General features: G+C 48.4%; 2 protein-coding genes across 4 annotated transcripts in view; one reads left to right on the forward strand and one right to left on the reverse strand.

The window, feature by feature from the left end:
* Positions 1 to 15694, forward strand: part of Map2k1 (mitogen-activated protein kinase kinase 1) — a 75944-nt gene extending 60250 nt beyond the window's left edge. The window contains exons 6-11 of one of the 2 annotated variants that reach the window (XM_028866880.2): positions 7381 to 7505; positions 9652 to 9853; positions 10383 to 10447; positions 13719 to 13780; positions 14105 to 14150; positions 14671 to 15694. In XM_028866880.2, the coding sequence (XP_028722713.1) occupies positions 7381 to 7505; positions 9652 to 9853; positions 10383 to 10447; positions 13719 to 13780; positions 14105 to 14150; positions 14671 to 14784 (614 nt within the window). In that variant the 3' untranslated portion in view covers positions 14785 to 15694. The remainder of the gene's footprint in view (positions 1 to 7380; positions 7506 to 9651; positions 9854 to 10382; positions 10448 to 13718; positions 13781 to 14104; positions 14151 to 14670) is intronic. The other variant, XM_037207411.1, reaches the window with a different exon arrangement.
* On the reverse strand, positions 14797 to 21845 carry Snapc5 (small nuclear RNA activating complex polypeptide 5). Of its 2 annotated transcripts, none has more exons than XM_028866892.2 (4): positions 21427 to 21843; positions 18936 to 19025; positions 17378 to 17509; positions 14797 to 14885 (listed from the first exon to the last, which is right to left on the reverse strand). In XM_028866892.2, the coding sequence occupies exons 1-3, from the start codon at positions 21514 to 21516 to the stop codon at positions 17396 to 17398; spliced, it is 294 nt and encodes a 97-aa protein (XP_028722725.1). In that variant the 5' UTR covers positions 21517 to 21843; the 3' UTR covers positions 14797 to 14885; positions 17378 to 17395. The 2 variants fall into 2 exon arrangements, with proteins under 2 accessions (XP_028722725.1, XP_037063307.1); XM_037207412.1 differs by lacking the exon at positions 14797 to 14885 and adding an exon at positions 15391 to 16447 and having other exon boundaries at positions 21427 to 21845.
* Between the last annotated feature and the right edge of the window lie 208 nt (positions 21846 to 22053).

Below are 22053 nucleotides of genomic sequence, written 5' to 3' on the forward strand. Positions count from 1 at the left end.
CTAGGATCAGATGAAACTCTGGCCAGTAATTGTGTGATAGCACCAAGGTGATGGCATTTAGTAAAAGACGGTTGAGCAGGGTGTGGTGATACATGCCTTTAATCCTAGTATTTGGGAGTCAGAGACAGGCAGGTCTCTTTGTGAGTTTGAGGCCAGCCTGGTTTACATGGCAAGTTCCAGGCCAGCTAGGGCTAAAAAGTGAGACTTTGTCTCCTTCCCTCCAATTAAAACCCCAAACAAGTCCCACACAACCTAAGTCAGAAGCTCATTTTCTAGTAAAAGGGGGACCTGTAGGTACCTGGCCCCCGTTTTGGGTAACTGTTGCCTTGCTTGCTGACCTTGACCTTGATATCTTCCCTATGCTAATTCCCTGCCGGGTTCCACCCTGCTGAATGCCTAAGGGAAGTTCCTTGTCTGTGTATCCTACATAATGGGCCTTAACAGTTTAGATGCAAGGTTGTAAAACATCGGTATCAAACTTCTGCCCTCTGGGGTTCTCCCATTGTGCTGTAAGCCTGCCTGTGTTTGAGACCTCCTCCCTCCTTCAATAAACAGCATTCGGCAAAAACAACAACAACAACAACAAAACCAAACATTGAAAATACAGTTCTGGACTCCTATGAGAAGGTAGTTTCTGCCCTTGTAGAGGTTCTGGTCAAGTTGGAGAAGTAAGACTGCAGGAAAAGTCAGCTCAAAGATGGATAGGTGGACTGATGCAAACAGGTTGGGATTTGTATTGAGACAGCGGGCGGCTCTCTTGCATCTTGTCAGGAAAAGGATGGGATTTCAGATGGAGCATGCTTGGCAGCAAGTGAGCTGCAGCTGAGGCTGCGGTGAGCACATGGTTGCTGGTTACTGTCTGTGATCTAGACTAAACAAGGACTCAATTCTGTCCCTAACTTGTCGGTCTCTCCTGGGGTCCATAAGCATCTGGACCTCTTGTCTGGACTTTTCTATGATGCCTGACTTTAGTGGAGCCTGGGCCCACAAAGTGACATCACCAGTCATTGTCCCTCTCCTCCACTTAAGGCAGACAGATTCCTATAGGTTTGTCACCTCACAACTCTTATTTTCTCCTCCTCCTCCTCTTCCTGTTAAGCACATTAGCTTGAGCAGGTCAAAACAAGTTTTTAGCTAATTTTCCTTCTTGAATAGTGTATGATTAGTGTGTAAGGTAGTGAGTCCTGTTCTTGTCAGCAGGGAGCGGATTGGCTTTGAGATAGGCAACGAGCAACGAGCCTGCCTTTTTTCTACTGTACACAAACAGCACTTGATGTAGGTGTCCTGGTTGGTTTTTTGTTTGTTTGTTTTGGTTTTCTTGCGGGGGTGGTGTCTGTGTTTTGTTAGTTAACTTGATATAAGCTAGGGTTATCTGGGAAGAGGGAATATTGATTGAGGAAATTCCTCTGTAAGACCAGCCTTTGGGCAAGTCTTACTTTCTTGATTAATGGTAGATGTGGGAGGCCCAGCCCTCTGTGGATGGTGCCACCCCAGGATTGATGATCCTAAGAAAGCAGGCTGAGCAAACCATGGGGAGCAAGTCAGTAAGCAGAGTGTGGCTCCGGTTTCCGTTCCTTCCTCCAGGTTCCTGCTCTGACCTCCTGTGGTGATGGAGGGTGACCTGAGAGTTGCTTTTGGTCATAGTGTTTTATCACGGCAGTAGACACATAACTAAGGAGGGTGCCTTTTTGTGTGGGTATGTATATATGTACATGGGGGTGTGTGCATGTTGGTGTATGCGTGTAAGTGTGTAGGCCAGAAGTTGACACTACATGTCTTCCTCAGTTGCTCTCTGCTTTCTTTTTTGAGACAAGGTCTCTCAGTGGACTAGGAGCTCACAGTTTTGGCTAGCCTGGCTGAGCAGTAAACCTCAGGGACCCTTCTGTCTCTGCCTGCGAAGCACTGATGTTACAAGTGTATACTACTGCACTCCACTTTTTCCATGGGTGCTGGGGATGGATACAGATAGGTCCTCGAGCTTGTACAAGCTCCTCACTGCTCGGGCCATTGCCCTAACCCCAGTAAAGCTGTCTTTGATGGGAAAGTTACTTTTTTATCTTTGGCAAGGAACTTCATTGTGAAGCCTCAGTTTCCATGTATGTGGAATGGGGCCAGCTCTGCCAGATGTTACTATAGGGTCATAGAAATGAGAAAACAAGAACCCAGAGTTGGGAGGATTTCCCTTGCTGACCTCTTTTTCTGACCTTCCTGGACCTCACTTACTTTGCTCTCTAAGTATGACCCCTATACATCTTAACTCTGGTTTTTCTGTTTCCAGAATCTGTACTACTGTTCAAAATGGCATGTGCTGTGAGAATGGAACTCTGGACTCTGTAACGTGTCATTGACAAGATTTATGTGTCTATTACTGTCAGGCTGGGTGAACATGGTGGCGCACACCTTTAATCCCAGCACTCAGGAGGCAGAAGCAGGCAGATCTCTGTGAGTTCCAGTCTACTCTGGTCTACAGAGTGAATTTCAGGACAGTCAGGCTACACAGAGAAACCTTGTTTTAGAAAAACCAACCAACCAACCAACCAAGCATAAAAAACCTATTATTCTTGGATTGGAGAGAAAATCCTTTCAATGTGTTTGTTGGGCGTGACTTGAAATCTTGAAAATGGAGGGGATAAAAATAGTAGGTGGTTAGGACTTATAGGCATTCTTCTGTGGCTCAGCTTGCTGCTTGAATTCAGCTGTAACCAGAAGTGGGGATGCCTTGACGGCCTCTTGCAGTTAGACTCTGGAGGAGGCGAATGGGCTGGAGCTGAGGAAGGAAGCAGCGTCTGGAGACTAGAGTAGACAGGGTTTCTCTCCCACCTGGATTGCAGGATTTCAGCCTTCTCCAAGTCAGACCCATTCCCAGAGAGGCTTATTGCCACAGCCAACTACAGCTTGCTAGTAGCTTTGCCAAGTCTCAAGGCGTGACTCTTGTGGTCTGTGTGAGCTCTGGAGTCAGGGCCCTGGCTCTCCAGTTTGGCAAGAGGAGTCTGGAGTTCAAACCCCAGCCTTTGCTCTCAAGTTGCCCTGCTGTTATGACAAAGCCATGGCTTTATCTGCTCAGAGTTCCTTGTCCCCTCACACTGCTACTGTGAGGAGCAAAAGCAGAGTGTCAGCAGGCCTGGGCCTTCAGCGTGGGTCTGCTGCCTTGCCCCAGCAACCCTCAGCTGCACCACTACATGCGTTCTTCTTGGGAAGTGGGACATGGTGAGGAAACTGGAACCTTCTATCAGCACTCGGCGGGAAAGATGTTAAGGTGGGAAAAAGATTACATTTCCTGGAAATGACTAATTGAATGAAGGCTTTGGATTTCTTGGAGTTTTTGTTTGTATGTTTGTGTATCTTTGCTGTTGAGTTAGTTCTCTGAAGTCGTGGGTAGCCAGAGAGAGAGCTCCATGAAGGCTGTGAGTAGTCATTTGGGGCAGCTCCTTTTTCCTTCTATTTCTCCATCTTAGGGAGGGTTCTTAATGTTCTGCTAAGCATGCTGGGAAGGAGGGTCATTTGAAACCTAGTCGCCATTTAGGAAAATCTCATTAGGGATTGGGGATGTAGCTCAGTTGGTACTGTTTGCCTAGAATGCATGATGTCCCCGGTTTATCAGCAGCACTGCTCATCCTGGTTGGGTAGCCCATATCCTCAATTCTAGCACTTGGGAGTTGGAAGCAAGAGGATAAGAAATTCAAGATCATCCTAAGCTGCACAGCAAGTGTGAAGCCAGCCTGTATTCACGAAACTCCATCTTTAAAACAAAAAGAAGTAAATAATGGCAAATGCAACAGCTCATTTCCCTGTTAAACGAACTTCAGTTCTCACTGCCTAAGGTCCTTTCACTTTTGGATCCAGCCTTTGTCACAGAGGAGCCTGTCTGGTGTCCATCTGTGTGTCACTGCTTGCTCCCCTGCAGGGCTCTTCCTCTTTCCTCCCTTCCCCTCCTCTGGTTCTTTTGGGCTTCATGCTCCCATACCTGTTTCCTGCTGTTCTCCTCCTCCATGCTACCCATGAAGTTCCAGCTTAGGGAATACAGCTTAACAACAACAACAACAACAACAATAAATACATAAATAAAACAACAAACAAAAAAGGGGGAACCACCGTGGAGGGACTCCCCTGGAGGTCTGCTCTGCCTCTTTCAACTGCTTGCTCGCCTTGCCTGCTAAGCAGCCGCCACCAGGTGGGTGACACCAGTCCAGCTCACTCAGAGAGTTGAGCATAGTGCTGTCTGTTTTCATGGTCACGCCTGTGTACACTATCCCTCCGGGGATCACAGCTTGAGGACAAGGACTGTGCCCTTTTGCTCATTACTTAGTGCAGGAATTCTGTATTTGTAGCATAAACAAATGGCTCCCAGGGCATTTTATGCAGATCCTTTGTTTTAGCAGGTAGGAAATGTCCAGAAGTCAAACTTGCTAATATGTGCTCTTCGGAAAATGTAGGGATCTTTGAACAGTGGTTATTTTGATGGCAGAAAAGAATACTTTATCCACTTAGTTTTTCGTAAAACTTCTTTTGTTGTTATTTAGTTTTCCTTTTTGGTGCTGGAGGTGGAACCCAGGCCTCAGAAGTGCTAGTTAGATAAGCACTCTTCCACTGCCCTGCTCTTTGCTGTGATTTTTGAAGAAGAGATTCCCCATTGCTAAAGAGAATAGACCAGTGGGACAGGAAAGGGAGCACCATTCAGTATCTTGTGGGTTTCCTGGCAGCTTGGGAGCCCAGTGGGTACTCCACACAGAGTGTTGCTTGGCTTAGCGACACCTGATCTTGAAGGGTTGGGAGAGAACTGGAGGCTTGGGTAACCCATTCACAAGTGCTGGGTGGGCCTCTCATGTGAATCACCTTTGAGGCATCTGCTGGGACAGTGTGGGAAGACGCTCGGGTAAGTCTCCCACCTTGGGAAGGGGACTAGGAGATACTAGGGAGCAAATGTAGACCCCAAAGGGTGGGTGGAAAGGACATTTCAGATGCAGGGAACAGCACAATGCTGGTGAGGAGGCAGGACTCACACTGGGGCAGTTAGATAGATGCAGGACAAACACTGGAAAGTCTGCAAAGGCAGGGAAGGGAGCTTTGGACTGTGTTTCAAGGCAGATGGGAGCCACAGCAGTCTCTGTACAGGGGCTGTCCTGGAGGAGTTCTAGTTGCCATGTGTACAGGATAGAAGGGGGAAATATGGGGGAGGGGCTGATGGCGAGAAGCTAAACCAAGGTACCCCTGGAGATTAGGAAATGAATTCATTCTGGCCTTGTTTGACATCTCACACTTGTGCTGTCAAAGAAGAATTAGCTGGGCTAACTGGGTGGGGGCAGGGTGAAGAGCATGTTCTGGCTGCTACTCCCACAGCATACTCTAGCATGCTAGGTCTTTTGATAACCAGGAGGGGCTTCATGCAGTGTATCTGGCTCTTGGGGCTGAAGGGTCAGAACAGAGTAAAGCCCTTCAGAGGATCCTCTCATTCCCTCCAACCCCAGTGATCTCTGCAGCCAGGGACAGGGCTAGGAGGCTGAAGCTGGAGCTCAGAAGGGAGAGCAGGATTATGTAAGCTTGAATACAGAGACCTGCTTGTCATGTGAATAGAAATCAGATGCAAAGACAGGCAGCTCAGCCTTGGAGAGCAGCAGCTGCAGCCTGGAGGGAGAGAAGCAGCAATGCCAGCAAATGCAACCACCCAGGAGGGGATGCTCTGGGCTGAGGAGGGCAAAGCAACTACATCTGGAGATGGTGTATGTGTAGTATATATGTGCACTAGGCCTGCACTCTGTGGTGTGAGCTGCCCTGGTCAGAAAAGCCAAGCGGACTTGCTCAAGACTACATGTAGGTGGCAGGGTTCAAGCCATTGCTTCTCTCTTGCTTCAGGTCATACCAGAAAGGCCAGGGGAAGCATCTGGGATGGGTGAGGGGTATTGGGAAGAAGGCACATGTTGGAAGCCTCCCAAGTGCTGCCCCTACCAGGCCCTACAGGCACATCACACCCCTGGCTTTTTCTAGGTTGGCTCTATATCCTGAATGTGTAACCTCCAAGATCTGTCCTTATAAGAAGGGCCTCTTATAAACTGATGTTGGAGAAGGGACAGTTGGCCCCTTACCTCCTACCTATCGTTAAAGTAGCCCTTCAATGGTGATCCTTGCAGGTGTGCCCACACACTGCACATAGTGCTTTGTACTCTGCTCTCACCTCCTGTGGACTACCTGGCACTATGCACTTAATCACTGGTTGATTTATCTCCTCACACCAGTAGCATGTGAGCTGTATGTTACTGGGAACTTGGCAGCATGTCCCCACTCTTTCCCCAGGACTGTAGGGTACCTGTTTGAGGCAGGTGCTCAGTGACCAGTAGGTGAGAGACTCTTGAGGATTGTGGTAGCTAGGAATGTGGTAGGATGCTAGCAGGGTAGTTTTTGCTCTGTGACCTTGAATAAGCCCCTCGCCCTTAGATCTGCATTGGAAGTAGGGGAAGAACCCGATGCATTTAAGATTCCTCCTAATGCCTGAACTCTGAGGGCCTCTGTGGGAGGCAGAGTTACAGAGAGGTTTCTGGCTTCTTGGAGATGCTAGACCTGGCATTTCTAGTGTTTGGCATCTGACTCCAGTGCTTGGGAGTGCTAGTGAGGGCTGAGTCTTGGAAAGATCACAACACCATGGTACGTTTTGTGTATCAGATGCCTATGCATACAGTAGATACGCTCGTTCTATGGGGTTTGTATTGGCTTGGGGCTTAACAAGGTGAGACAGACTCTGAGAGCCCTCCCTGCCTTGCTGGAGCTGATATGAAGTGAGGCTGAAGATTGTATGGGTGAACTAGCTCAGGGAAGGGGCTAAGTGGGATATTATAGGGCAGATATTATAGGACTACACAGAGAAACCTCTCTTAAAAAACTTAGAAAGAGAAAAAAAAAGAAGAAATAAGTGACCTAGGTTTGGTGGCACACATCTGTGATCCCAGTACTGGAAGCTGAGGAAGGGAGATCCTAAAGCCATTCCTTTTTAGTCTGCTCAGTAGTCATATACTGTGTCTTGCTAGTGGGGTGTCTGAAGTAACAGACTTTAAAACTTTTTTTTTCCTTTTGGGCTGTAGAAACCGGGTTTCTCTGTGTAGCCCTGGCTGTCCTGGAACTGACTCTGTAGACCAGGCTGGCCTCGAACTCAGAGGTCTGCCTACCTCTGCCTCCCAAGAACAGGCATGCCCTGCTCCTGTTCATGGTAACTGACTCTTTCTGGTGAGTCATGGCCGGGTCTGCATCCTCGAAGAGTAGACATCTGTTAATCAACTGCATTTGGAGTTTGCAAGTCAAGGAATGGGGCATGTGGTGTGGTCTGCAGAGCGCTGTCCCTTCCCTCCCAAGCTGCCTGTGCTAATTCTCTCATTTCCTATTTTCCCTTGACAGATGTCAAGCCTTCCAACATTCTAGTGAACTCCCGTGGCGAGATCAAACTCTGTGATTTTGGGGTCAGCGGGCAGCTAATTGACTCCATGGCCAACTCCTTTGTAGGCACAAGGTCATACATGTCGGTATGTACTGAAGTTCCCTTTCTCCAGTGTCTCTGCAGGCTTCATTCTTAGCATAAGCAGCCCCATTTATAGACCATGGAGCCACAGATTTGTGCTGTATGGTGATGAATAGGGATTGAGAAATGAGGGGTGAGGCACAGTGGGCCTCTGGGGGAGAGCAAGTGTCTTCCTTTCACAAATGTTCACACCTAATTGCGGTCTCAGTCACTAGAAGAGAATAATGTGCTGTCCTCACTCCAGAGTCTGGCTTCCACTCTGAAGACACTGAGAAGCCACCTGACATCTTTTTTATTTTTTTTCGAGACAGGGTTTCTCCGTGTAGTTTTGGTGCCTGTCCTGGATCTCATTCTGTAGACCAGGCTAGCCTCAAACTCAGAGATCCACCTGGCTCTGCCTCCCGAGTGCTGGGATTCAAGGCGTGTGCTACCACCGCTTGGCTCCACCTGACATCTTACCGAATTGTCAGACCCTCAAACCAAGATTCTCAGACATGACTACACCCCACTTGTGCCACTGCTGGTCCCCAACCTTTTATCCACTAGTGGCCCTGCTTGGAATCGTTCCCTCCATCCTGCCCCTTCCCTCCCTCTTCACTGCCTGTCTCTGGGTCATTTACCTGCCTTCCGTCCAGCTCCTGGTTAGAGTCTGCTCTGGCCCAGCCTGCACCCCATCCTGGCAGTCTTCCCTCCTGAGCCTAACTTTGCTGGCTCCCACTGTTACCTGAGTGCTACATGTAGCTGTCCTCATGTCCATGTCCATGCCATCATGGAGTCTTTCGCTTTCCTCTACCTCAGCCTTCTAGGAGATCCCAGGCATCTTTCCTGGGGGTCTGGCACATTGAGGATGTTAGGAATGGCTGGTGAGTGGATGCTGTGGGGTTGACTGAATGAGAGGGTCTTTGGATAGCCCATTTCTAAGTATAGCAGGGAACGATGGAAGTCTGCAGGGAGTGCTTCAGAGGCAGTGCACAGAATTAGAGATGGGTAGTTTTTACAGACCAAGGGAGAAATGCAGGTCCAGATGGTCCGGACAGGCCTGGCCCAGTGTTTCATGCACGAAGAGCTGTCACCCCCTGAGTGTCTGAGTTCATCCCTGCAGTTGTACCATCAGAAGAGATGATGGTTCCTATGTAGGTGGTGAGGACAGTTAGGGCTAGGGAGCCAGCGGCCCTTACAACCTGTGTAGGGGTTATGTCAATGTCCCCATTGCTCCCTACTGGCCTTCAACCCCACTGACTCCAGTGACTACCAGTGTTACAACACTTTTACCCCACACCCTACTGTAGGGGCTACAGGGGAGTTCTGTTCTTTATATCCTGATTGCCTCTTCTCTAGATGAGGAAGTGAGCAGCTTGCACCCTGGGACACTCAATTGCCAACTCTCAAGTTCAAACTCAATTAGGCCTTGGGACTTATTGAACCATGGTTTAGTTGTTGGGTTTCTGTGGTTACATGGTCAGCTTCAAAATAGCCCAGTGTTAGAGTTGGTGGAAAATCCCATGGGAGAAGCTATTTGGGTATCAAAATAAATACACTATGAGCAGAGTGAAGGTTTTTTCGTAGGGTTCTTGAAATACACGTCAGCTTGAACTAAGGCTCCGTGTGGAAACAGACTTTATGCTATTTCCTCCCTGGTGCTTTCCGTCATTGTTGGCACATGCTTGTATAGTGTTCTACAACATCTAAAGGTTTTCATTTCATTTGGTTCCTGCTGAGACACAGTAAGTAGAATGGACATTGTGTTGTCATCACTGTTAGCAGTTAGCAGAAGACTCATCTTATATATAGGGCAACTGAGGCTCAGGATCCCATAGCGTGTAAGTCCCAGAGTTGGAACTTACAATAAGCCTCTCATGTGGGTTTGAGACAGGCTACCCTGCATGTGCAGGACAGGGGCCAGACTGGGCAAAGCTGGAACTTCAAGCAGCTAGGATCTGACTCCTTGGATGCTGCCGGCTGAGGCAGGGGCCAGAGAAAGTAGAGCAGTAAGGAGAGGTCAGAGCCATAATAAATAGGGGCCACATCTAAGAGGCCAGAGGAGCTTTACCTATGTGCGTATCAGAATAAGGGACACCAGAAGGTAACAGAGGGGTAACTGGGGGCCTGGCTAGAGCAAGAGGTGTGACCGACCATTTGTCTCCCTGTAGCCCGAGAGACTCCAGGGGACTCACTACTCAGTGCAGTCGGACATCTGGAGCATGGGTCTCTCTCTGGTGGAGATGGCAGTTGGGAGATACCCCATCCCTCCTCCTGATGCCAAGGAGCTGGAGCTGCTGTTTGGATGCCAGGTGGAGGGAGATGCAGCGGAAACGCCACCCAGGCCGAGGACCCCTGGAAGGCCCCTCAGCTGTGAGTGACCTGCTATTCCCAGTCAGGACGGTGGGGATACTGTTGGAGATTTCTGAGTGGCTGCTTCTCTTTGGGTGTCAAGCTGGGTCTTGGAGGAGCAGCAAGGGTCCTTGGGTGGGTGCAGGAAACAATTACTGTTTGAAGAATACTTGCTGTGATCAGTTGCCATGCTTAGCACTTAGCAATATTAGTATGCTTTTTAATACTGTGGGTTTCTTTTAAAATTAGAGTATGTTAGGCAGATCCATGGAGACAGGAAGTGAGTAGATCAGTGGTTGCCAGGGGATGGGCTGGGGGGAAAGTAAGAATAACTGGTAATGGAGAAAGACCTGGGGTGATGGAAATGCTGTAGAAAGGGGGGGCGGTGGCGGTGGCAGTGGCGGTGGCGGCGGCGCAGCTGTACAATAGAGAAGTATATACTACAAATCACTTAACTATAATGTGCACTTTATACATACAGACTTTCTGTATGTGAATCTTATCTTGTCTGTATCTACAATTTTTTTTCTTCTTCTTTATAAACCTGCAGCATATGGAATGGATAGCCGACCTCCCATGGCAATTTTTGAGTTGTTGGATTATATCGTCAATGAAGTAAGTGCTGCCAGGTTTTCTTGATTTGGGGGTTTATTTATTCTACTTAAGAAAGTAGTTAGGAGGCTGGAGAGATGGTTTAGTGGTTAAGAGAACTGACTGCTCTTCCAGAGGACCTAAATTCAATTCCCAGCAACCACAGGGTGACTCACAACCATCTATAGTGGGATCTGATGCCCTCTTCTGGCATAAAGTTGCACATACAGCTAGAGCACTCATACTTAAATAAAGCTTTAAAAAAATTGTTATGGGCTGGTGAGATGGCTCAGTGGTTAAGCACAGTGGCTGCTCTTGCAGAGAACCTGGGTTTAATTCGCAACACCCACATGACAGCTCATAACAATTTGTAACCCTAAGTCCAAGTGATCTGACACCTCCTTTGTGGACTCTGCATGCATGTGATACAAACATATATGCGGACATACACACATAAAATGGAAAAAACAAGGAAAAGGGAAAAAAAAAAACAAAATAGTGGTTATGAGTGTGTTGATGCACACCTGTGATCCCAGTACTCAGATTTGAGACAGGAGAATTTTAAGCCCGAGGCAGACCACACAGTAAGATCCCTGTCTCAGAAGGGTTGGTGGGAGGGAAACCCATGGCATCACAGTTAGGATGCCTGTGAGTTGTTCACATGGGTGTGGTCTTCGGGGGTACTTGTGCTCCGCACTTGGAATTGTCACCTCAGGGTCTCCTTTCCCAACATCAGGAGCCTCCCATTCACCCACTGATGTTTGCCTGTCTTCATTTCCTAGGCTGTCCATTGCATTTACAAAGTTCTGTACTGCAGAGGGGATGTGAGGAGGAATAAGTGGGATAGACCAAAGATGGAAAAACAGGAGTCCCTGGTCTCCATGATGGTTGGGTGGGGTGAAGGAGGTAGGCTGGTAAATGTAGAACTGCAACATAAAGGTTTTTGTTCTTTTTTTTGTTGTTTTTTCAAGACAGGGTTTCTCTGTGTAGTTCTGGCTGTCCTGGATCTTGCTCTATAGCCCAGGCTGGCCTCAGACTCACAGAAATCCACCTGCCTCTGCCTCCTGAGTGCTGTGATTAAAGGCATGCGCCACCACCACCCAGCTGGTTCTTATTTTTAAGTGCTGTTTAAAAAGCTGTTACTATAGAAAGAGATGTGGAACATCCATTATCAATTCTGTGAAAGAAGCAAATTACTTCTCAGTGAGGGGACTCAAGCCTGTAATCCCAGCACCTGGGAGGCCAAGGGAGAATATGAATTCTGGGCTAGCCTTCACTATAGAATGAGAAACTCTCTCAGAGGGGGCAAAAGTTTTGAGAAAAATCTTTTTTTTGTTTTTTAGTCACGGTTTCTCTCTGTAGCTTTGGCGCCTTTCCTGGAGCTTGATCTATAGCCCAGGCTGGCCTCGAACTCACAGAGATCTGCCTGCCTCTGCCTCCCGAGTGCTGGGATTAAAGGCATGTGCCACCACTGCTTTGCGAGAAAAATCTTTTTTAATGTATATACCTACTCTAAAGGTCATTAAAAACTTCAAACTCTTGGGCCAGGCGGTGGTGGCAGACTTGATAGCCATAGCACTTGTGAAACCCATGTACAAGTAAGTTTCCATTCAAGGAGGAGACTTGCCCCATGGTTTGCTCAAGAGTAGGCTGGGGCAGTACAGGGATGTGAGAGGCGGCCTGGCGGGCCAGCACTGTGTCTGCAGCAGGAGCAGTCTTGGCAGTTAGTTGATGAGAAGGGTGAGTGCTGGCATGTTTCAGAGGCGGCACTAGGCTCAGATAAGGCCATCACCTAACCTTGACTTCCTAAGAAAACCACAGGATATCTATCTTCTTGGGTCCTTTCTGAAAACAGACCCTTAAAGACACAAAAAGGCCCACTGTCACACACTCAACAGGGAATATCCTGGTCACCCTAGAGGTTATAAATCAGTCAGTGCTTTCCTGCTCACCAGGGAGCTTAGTTTCTCTGCTGTGCAGTATGCCAAGCAGCAGGGGGCAGGACAGAGCAGCACAGGCTTGAAGAGTTCATCAGTGCAGGGTGGGCCACCAGTCCTCTGCCTACGGGAGCCTGGATGGCTCTGGGTGGGAGGCCTGTTAGGAGCCTGCCTGGACCAGTGCGGCTCTCACCCTGCTTTCCCCACACGTGCTCACATTCTGTTCTTGTGTTCTTCAAGGAGCTGAGGTGGGCCAAACTGTCTTTGCCCTCTTCATGTAGCTAAGGAAACTGAGGCTCCAGGATGGGCAATAGCTACATCTTCCCCCAGTGCTTTCTCCCTATCACCTACCTCTTTCCATTCCCTGACCTCCAGAGCCTTTGTTGGCACCCAGCCCTTTCTTGCCTGCCCCTTCCCACTTAGGAGAAGCAGACATTGGCCTCTGGAGACCAGTTGTTTTCTCTTGAATATTCCACACCTTCTCTGGTGTTTGTTCCGTTTCTTTTAGGTAGGGTCTCATCATGTAGCCTGAACTAGTTTCAAATGCCTCAGCCTCCCAAAGTGATGGGACTACAAGTAGACACCACCCAGCTGCTGTTTCTTTTTTCCTTCCTTCCTTCCTTCCTCCTCCACTCTTGAGACAGATCTCACTCTATAGCCCTGGCTGGAATTCACTATTACAGACCCGGCTGGCCTAGAACTCAAGAGATGCACCTGCTTCTGCCTCCTGAATGCTTGGGCTGGTGTCTCATTAGAGCAGGGACATCTTAGGTATACCTCAAGTACGTACTGCTCCTTCCAAGAAAGCTGCACATAGCTGCTGGCACAGGTCAGTAAACTGACTGATTCCTAGAGCTACCGTCAGGATCTGTGCCAGACCTGGGAGCTACCACAGTACCGCAGCGTGTGAGCAGTATTCACCCATATTCAGCCTTGCCAGTTAATAACTTTCGACTATTCGGGGTTCAGAAAGGGGTTTTGTCTTGTGGTTTCTGGGGGTGCTGTCAGGCCTGAGTGGTGCTTCCTAGTTGATAGCTATTGCTGGCACTCCCGACAGTCACCACACTTGTACTACTACTCTACACTACTCTGCACTTGAGTGTCTAACTCAGAGGGATCTAGAGCTAACAGCTCAACCTTACTTCATACGAGTGAACAGGCTGAGGGAAACAGTTTGTTCAGTCACCAGAGGAGTAGAATACTTGAAGTGGTCCCAACAAGGTGAGCCAGGAGAAGCAGGACTTCCCAAGACCACTTTCCCAGAACTGGTAAGGGTAGCAGTGGCCAGAGGCATGGGTGTGATGGGGGAGTGACTGGAGCAGGAGTCCAGAGTGTCTCACATGTTGACGTGTTTGCAGCCTCCTCCAAAACTGCCCAGTGGAGTCTTCAGTCTGGAATTTCAGGATTTCGTGAACAAATGGTAAGTTTGCACCATGTCTCTGAGAACCCTGGTCATTAACCCTGGCTGCTGCTGTTTCCCTGTGCAGTGCTGGGACTCACGACTGTCTGATCCTGGGTGCTGCGCTTACTTAGACTGCAGGGATCATCCGGTTGCTTCCTGACCTTGATTTAATTCAGCAAGACTTCATTTATGTGCTTAGGCATGATGGTGTGCCTAGAATGGAGGATGAGGAGGCTCAGGCACCAGCTCCTCAGCCTTCAGTTGAAGGGGCAGGCATGTAAACCTAAGCAGTGTGACTGACTGGGAAGCAGTGCTTCTCACATTCATCTTTCCTCTTTTCAGCTTAATAAAGAACCCTGCAGAGAGGGCAGATCTGAAGCAGCTCATGGTGAGTCTCATAGAGCCTGTTGATTCATCTGACCCAGCCATTCTTCTGCCCTGCCCCACCCCGTTCTTCAGTCAGGGTTGGGGCTGCACAGTGCAGACGTCAGTCTCCTCAGTCCTCTGATGAGTTACAGGGGGACCAGCCCACAACCTTCCTGAGGACAGGCCTTTTTTCCCTAGTTCTGACTGGTTCACCTCACATTGCCAGCATCCCGAGTTTCTCTCATCTAGTTGTCTGATGACAGTGGCACGGGAATGGGATGCTTTAGGATCCAGATGCCATGCCTGGAGTAGCCTTGAGTGTAGCGAACTTTCTAACAAGCCGGAGTTGCTCAGAGAGACAAGGCTGCCCCAGGGCTGAACAGTTTATACATGCGGCAGAGGGTCTTTGGGCTGTATCTGGCCTACTTGCTGCTCAAGGGCGAACATTTAGAAGCATCTTCCAAGTGGTACCCAGGCTGAGAGTCTTGCTTTTCCTTCCTGGTAGTTTTTAACAGCACTTCCTTTCTGTTTTCTGCACACAGGTTCATGCTTTCATCAAGAGATCTGATGCCGAGGAGGTGGACTTCGCAGGTTGGCTCTGTTCCACCATTGGGCTTAACCAGCCCAGCACACCAACCCACGCCGCTAGCATCTGAACCTTTGGGAAACAGCACAAGAGGAACTCCTCTGCCCAGCGGCATGCCATGTTGCTTTCAGGCCTCTCCCATGCTTGTCTCTGTTCAGACGTGCATCTCATCTGTGACAAAGGATGAAGAACACAGCATGTGCCAAATTGTACTTGTGTCATTTTTAATATTACTGTCTTTATCACTATGGTTACTCCCCTAAGTGGATTGGCTTTGTGCTTGGGGCTATTTGTATGTTGATCAAACACATGCCAGGCTGAACCACAGTGAAACCCTGGTGACCTGGGTGGTCATTCTTACTGATGTTTGCACTGCTGTTCATGTTCCGTGACTCACTGGCTGGCTGCCTGGATTGTCAGGATTCTCGGACCCTTGGTACTTCACTCTTGCTGGTGACCTCTCAGTCTGTGGAGAGGGAGCCTTGTGAGACCCTTCACAGGCAGTGCATGGGAAGCATGCTTTGCTGCTACTGAAATGAGCATCAGACTGTACATCATGTTATTTTTATTTTTTGCTTTTGGAATAGAACTCAGCAATTCACATTTAAAAAAAAAAATGTAACCAGAGCCCATCACTGCCATGATAGCTGGGGCCTCAGTCTGTCTACTGTGGTGATTTTTAGACTTCTGGTTGTATTTCTATATTTATTTTTAAATATACTGTGTGGGGTACATAGTGTGGTGTATGTCTCTTCAGTTTGGATTCGTGTTTCTAAATAGGTGGAGTTAGTTTGAACGTCATAAATGGATTATGGCATCAGTATGTGTCGGTTCTATCTTCAATCCGAGCACCAATGCTATTGTAAACAACGTGTATAGTGCCTACAGATTGTACGAAACCCTTTTAATCACTTTAATCCAGATGTTTATCAAATCTAATCTCTTATTCTAATAAAAATACTATCAGGTTAAAATAAAAAGGACAAAAGGTATTTCTGCTTTGGTGGCAGGCCTTCCTTCCAATTTCTCTAGACTCTAGGAAATGGCGTGATTTAGCCATGCACTGAGGTGGGAAGTGAAGGCAGGACACAGCTGGAAGGTATAAATACCACAAACGAGGGTTTCTGCTGCCGACAGAACACCCTGACCAAAAGCAACTCCGGAGTTGCTCAGTCTGCAGCTTGTAATCAGTCCATCATCTAGAGAACTCAGGGCAGAGGAGCCCCGCTTCCTGGCTCCTTCTTCATGCTTGCTGAATTCTTACAGCTCAGGGTGACACAGCCCACAGGGAGCTGGGCTCCACATCAGTCATCATTCAGGAAAACGCACCACAAGCTTGCCTACAGGCGTCTGATGGGGCATTTTCTCAGTCGAGGCTCCGTCTTCCCAAATGACCAGTTTGTTTTGAATTTACATTAAAAACCAGCCAACATGCAGTGCGTGGCAGCATATGCACGTTTAAATCCAGTACTTGGGGGGCAAGGGCAGATGGATCTCAGAGTTTGAGGCCGGCTTGGTCTATATAGTGAGTTCCAGGACAGCCAGCGCTATGTAGAGAGATCTTGTCTCAGAAGAAGAAAAAAACACCCCTCCTCCCCACACACACACACACACACTGGCCGGTGCACACACTGCCAGCTCTGTGCAGTGGACTAATGGGTCTCCTGCAACTTCAATCTTTGGACCGCTCTTCATGTGCAGAACTTCAACAGTGACTACCACTTTCCCAGGACCTGTGAATAAGTAGTCTCTTTACGTAAGAGAAAAATGGTAGGGGGGTGTCCTAGGGTTTCTATTGTTGTGATGAAACACCCCGACCAAAAGCAATTTTGGGAAGACAGGGTTTACTTGGCTTACATGTCCAGAATCACAGTCCACTGAAGTAAACAAAGGCAGGTACTCAAACTGGGGGGGGGGGGGGGGGGACGGGACCTGGAAACTGATTTAGAGGTAATGGAAGAATGCTGCTTACCGGCTTGTTCAGCCTTCTTAATTACAGCACTCAGGACCAGGCTCTCCCACATCAACCACTAAGAAAATACTCTATGGGCTTCCCTCAAGTTCAGTCTCCTAGAGGTATTTTCTCTATCAAGATTTCCTCCTCTCGGATGACTTTAACTTATGTTAAGCTGACAAAAACCCAGCCAGCACAGTGGGGTTGGGAACCCTTGAGCAGATTTCTCACAGAACATTCCTTATTTTCTGTAGCAGGGCCGGCCTACAGTTCCAGTAGCCATGCTCACAGGAGGACCTTGCTGGTGTGAGAGCCTTCATCCAGGTCTAGTCCGTGTACTGGGCTTTGCTGGGAAATGGTTTCCTTTCACTACTTAGAATTAACTACACCTTCCAAGGGGAGAGGTACCCCCAGTGCTGGCTTTGTCACGCCTGTGAGGGAGCGCGCACGAACAACCACACACACACACCGTTCACAAGTGGATACACTCACATAGGCTCCAGGGCCCAAGGCAAATAAGTGCTTGAGATTTCAAAATTTCGTTTGTAAGACTAACCCTACCTCACGCCGGGCGGTGGTGGCGCTCGCCTTTAATCCCAGCATTCAGGAGGCAGAGCCAGGCGGATCTCTGGACAGGCACCAAAACTACACAGAGAAACCCTGTCTCGAAAAAACAAACAAAACTCCCAAAACACACAAAAAAACTAACCCTAGCTCTTGTTCCCCTTTAGGAATCAGATTCTTCTTCCTCTTCCTCCTCCTCTTCCTCCATAGGGCTCCTTGTACTCAGCTTCAGTGTGGTTTGGTTGATGGACGCTTCATTGTCTACATGCACTGCCATCTGTGGAAAACAAGAACACTGGCATTACTAGGAAGGAGCTGAGCCTCAAAACAAAAAAATTTTTTTTTTTACCCCCCGTGGAAACAGCAAATTCTTCAAAAGCAAATCTCCCTTGTGGGGTTGGAGAAATGAACAGCAGTTGAGAGTAGTTGTTGCCTGAGGCAGTGGTGGCGCACGCCTTTAATCCCAGCACTCTGGAGGCAGAGGCAGGTGGATCTCTGAGTTCAAGGCCAGCCTGGTCTACAGACAGAGTTCAGGACTGCCTGGGCTACACAGAGAAATCCTTTTTTTCCCCCATCTTTTTTGTTTTGTTTTGTTTTGTTTGAGGCAGGGTTTCTCTTTTTAGCTTTGCGCCTTTCCTGGAACTCACTCTGTAGCCCAGGCTGGCCTTGACCTCACAAAGATCCGCCTGGCTCTGCCTCCCGAGTGCTGGGATTAAAGGTGTGGGCCACCACCGCCCTGCTCCATCACATTTTTACTACTGAGAGGAAAGAGCATTTTTCTGTTTCTCATTTCTCCATTACTGAAAAGGGTTAAGAATAAATGTTTCATATTTTCTAAAATGTTAACTGGTCTTCAAAAGTTTTCTAGAAACCATTAGCAAAATCATTGTGTAGACTATGACTGTACTGCCTTCTTTTTTATTTTTTTTTTAATTCGTTGTAGCCCTGGCTATCCTGGAACTCACGCTGTAGCCCAGGCTGGCCTTGAACTCACAAAGATCCACTTTCCCCTGTCTCCAGAGTGCTGGGATTAAAGGCGTGCACCACCACTTGTGTGGGCTTTTTTGAAGGTACTTGTAAGAGTGAGCAGGGTAACACCCACTACTCATCCTTTGGCCCCAGCTTTGTACTTGAAGCCACACTCACACAGGACAGCAACGATGACACATTCCTAAAAGAGCCAAGTTTCTAAACAGGATGTGGGGCACATGCATGCCTGTAAGCCCAGACAGGGAGGAAGGATCAGAAGGCGGCCAGCCTGGGTACAGAAGACACTGCTTCAAAACAAAACTCACTGTGAACCCCCCCCAACAATCCCTACCAGTTTCTTGGGGTTCACTTGAATAACTGGAAATAATGGGGTGATCTGAGTAACTGGGAAGGCCAGGCGTGTAGTGGTACACACTGTGAGAGAAGAGACTGCTTAAATCTGACAAAGTAAACTGCCTAAAACATTAATGTTGATGAAGTACAAATTATAAGAGGCCGGAGCTGTGGCTCACTGGTAGGGTGATGGCTCCCCATGTATGAGGTCCCAGGTTCGATCCACAGTAAACTCCCTCATACCCCAAGTATCTGATCGGCACTTCCACGGTCCTTTGGACTTGGTAACGTGCTATACAGCCAGCATTGGCCTACCCATGCAGCAAAGGAAAAATGGAACCCCACACTCTCTCTGGAGGCCTGGACTTGACTGAACTTACATCACACAACTGTTCAGGTGCAGGCTGAGAAGAGAGCTTCTCAGTCCCTCTTCGAGAATTTATCATGGACTGGAGGGCCAGTTCTTCCACCTAGGAAAGAAGAGTTGAGGACATTTTACTGAGTATTCTGCCGGGTTACCAAAGTGAGAGAATTCCGTAAATTCTGTGGATGCTGTTGAGGTTGGCATCATGAGAGGGAATTACTTCCTTCCCAGGACTGCTCCAGAAGGGCAGAGGGAGTTCTTAAGCTTTACCTGCTTTTTCCCCCCAAGGCAGGGTGTATCACTGTAATCCTGGCTGTCCCAGAACTCACTATGTAGACCAGGTTGGCCTTGAATCCACAGAGATCCGCCTGCCTCTGCCTCCCAAGTGCTGGGAGTAAAGGGGTGCGCCACCACACCAGGCTGAAGGGACACTAGCTGGAGCATGTGGCTCTGGCAGGCCTTGCCCTTCTCCCCATTCCCTCTGCCTTACTAAAACCCATCAGATGACTTCCTTGAAGCTGGCCCCACGGTCCATTCCCTTACTTGGCCAATCCCTCCTCCTGAAGCTGACTACTAAGGCCCAGCTATCAAAGGTCCAGCAATCAAGAGCCTCCTTTGGCTCATCTAATTAACATGTTCAATTAAAGTTAAACACCTCATCCTACCATGAGGTTTCTTTCCCCTTGTACCTTTACAAACCGCCATTTTCCTATGGGCCACGACTGTCTCTTCTCTCTCCAGAGGCAGGCAGTCATTTGTCTTCTGGACAAATACCCCTGCCCCCTTTCCCTTGTTACCTTCTAGTGCCCCTCATCCTCTGTCTCCTGCCTTTGTCTCTTAGTCCCTGTCCTCGGTCCCTCTGGGGCAAATAAATCTCCTTTGTGCTGAGAACTTGGTCTTGGGGTGTCTTGAGCCAACTCTGAGGTTCCCTACACAGCCTTACCTGATTTTTTGAGACAGGGTTTCTCTGTGTAGCCCTGGCTGTCCTGGAACTCATTGTGTAGACCAGGCTGGCCCTGAACTTATAAGAAGCACCTGCTTCTGTTTACTTGCTTTTTAAATTTATTTATTTTTATTGCTGTTTTGCCTGCATGTATGTCTGTGTGAGGGTGTCAGATCTTGAAGTTACAGACAGTTGTTAGCTGCCATGTAGGTGCTGGAAATTGAATTTGGGACCTCTGGAAGAGCAGTCAGTGCTCTTAACCACTGAGCCATCTCTCTAACCCCCTGTTTTTTTTAAAGAGGGGAGCTTTATAGGTGTTCAGCTAAGCTGCAGCTTCCAAGACCAAGACCAAGCAGTTCAGTGAGGAAATGCAGGTGCATCATTAAAAAGCCAGGTGTAGGAGCCAGAGAAATGAATACTTCGAAATGGCTAGAACCAGTGCAAACAGGGCAACCAGAGCAACCAGTGGCTGCTCTTCCAGAGAGTCTGGGTTCTATTCCCAGCACCCATATAGTGGCTCACAACCATCTCTAACTCCAGTCCCAGGCAATCCAACACCCCCTTCTGCCCTCCCCAGACATACATGCAATAGATACAAAATTATATACACCAATAGATATAAAGTTTAAACAAACCAACAAAAGATACACAGAGATAAAGAAAGAGATGAATATATATAGTCAGGTGTAGCTGGGTGTGCAATTGCATCCCTGTAATCCCAGCATTGGAGGAGGCAAAAGATCACAAGTTTGAGGACAACCTAGGCTACATAGAAAGTTTAAGACCAGCTTGGGTTACATAAGGAGACCATTTCTCTGTCTCTCTGTCTCTGTCTCTCTCTCTCTCACACGCGCCAGGGTCAGCTGGCTCTAGAGACACAGATGGATGTCCTAAGCCTAAGCTTACTAATCATTAAGGAAAAAGTGAAGGCAGAATATCAGAAAAGCATGTCTTTCCTGGAGCATCAGGGTATCTGCGTTTGGGGAGTCATCTGCAACACACACTCATCAAGTTCTTGTAGGGGTACTGTTGCAGTAAGTGTAGGGCCGTTTATAACTGCCCTGAGGAAAACTGCTTATCATTTTCTATACCACAGGTATACAAGTTAAGTTTATAAAGGGCTTCTGTAATCCTCATGTCATGTATTTAAAGGTCTTGCATACAAGTGCGGAGCTGGGATTACCATGATCATTTGACAGGGGCTAAATTACTCCTAGGTCTAGGGAGTGATCAAGGCAGATGTAAATCAGGGTTCCTCCGAGTCAGTATCTACTACCATAAGAATCACTGAGAACTCTAGGGACAAGTTTCTCTCCCAGACCTTATTCGCACCGCAGGAGGATCTAAATTCCCTTCTAGTTTTGCAGCATTAAAGCCCTTTCCAGTGCACATAAACACTAGTAACGAGCAGCTGAGGCGTGAGCCGGCGGGCCAGAGGCGGGCTTAGGGGGTTAAGCCCGCGAAACACCAAGAGGACCAGAGCGCTGGGGAGCAAGTTGCCCGGAGCTCTACTGCACGCGCCGGAAGCCCGCGAGGGGCTGCGGCTGGAGTGCGGCTAGCTCACCTTGAGGCGGTTCAGTTGGTCGTGTAGGGCCGCCTTTAGACGCAGTAGCGTTTCCTCCTCCTTGCGGAGCTCCTGTAGCCGGCTCAGCATCCTCTTTCGCCTGGTTAGACTGCTGCCTTCTGCCGGGCGCCCAGTGATGACGCCACTTCCTTCTCCCGGAAGCAGCCACGGGGCGCCTGTTCATTCTCTTCCTGCAGCTTACTATGGGTCCGGTAGCTACCGAGAGTCTGAAAACACGGGCTAATGGAACCGCAAGGTGCTTGGAGATTCACTTCCGTTGCTCGTTCCTCAAAGTAAAACCCGATATACTAGTTTCAAAGTCCTCAAGAAATCAGTTCTCACCACAGCACTTTTAACGTGTCACTTGTGCCAAATGACTTCACTCCACAAAGGCTGGAGACACTCGCAATTTCTAGTGCCTGTCCTGGACCTTGCTCTGTAGACCAAGCTGGCCTCGAACTCATAGATTCGCCTGCTTCTGCCTCCAGATGCTGAGATTAAATACAGTGCTGGGATTAAAGGCGAGCACTGCCACCACCGCCTGGCTCTAGTTCAAATCTTTTTTTTTAAAGATAATGTACACAGAAGGGGGCACCAGATCTCATTACAGCCACCATATGGGTGCTG

Source organism: Peromyscus leucopus, chromosome 7, assembly GCF_004664715.2.
Source record: "Peromyscus leucopus breed LL Stock chromosome 7, UCI_PerLeu_2.1, whole genome shotgun sequence".
NCBI lineage: Eukaryota > Metazoa > Chordata > Mammalia > Rodentia > Cricetidae > Peromyscus > Peromyscus leucopus.

Coding starts and splice junctions, on each gene's coding strand:
- Snapc5 (XM_028866892.2), bottom strand. CDS start 21,516: ATGCTGAGCCGGCTACAGGAGCTCCGCAAGGAGGAGGAAACGCTACTG. Junction 19,026..21,426: donor ACCAACTGAACCGCCTCAAG/GTGAGCTAGCCG, acceptor CTTCTTTCCTAG/GTGGAAGAACTGGCCCTCCA. Junction 17,510..18,935: donor CACCTGAACAGTTGTGTGAT/GTAAGTTCAGTC, acceptor TGTTTTCCACAG/ATGGCAGTGCATGTAGACAA.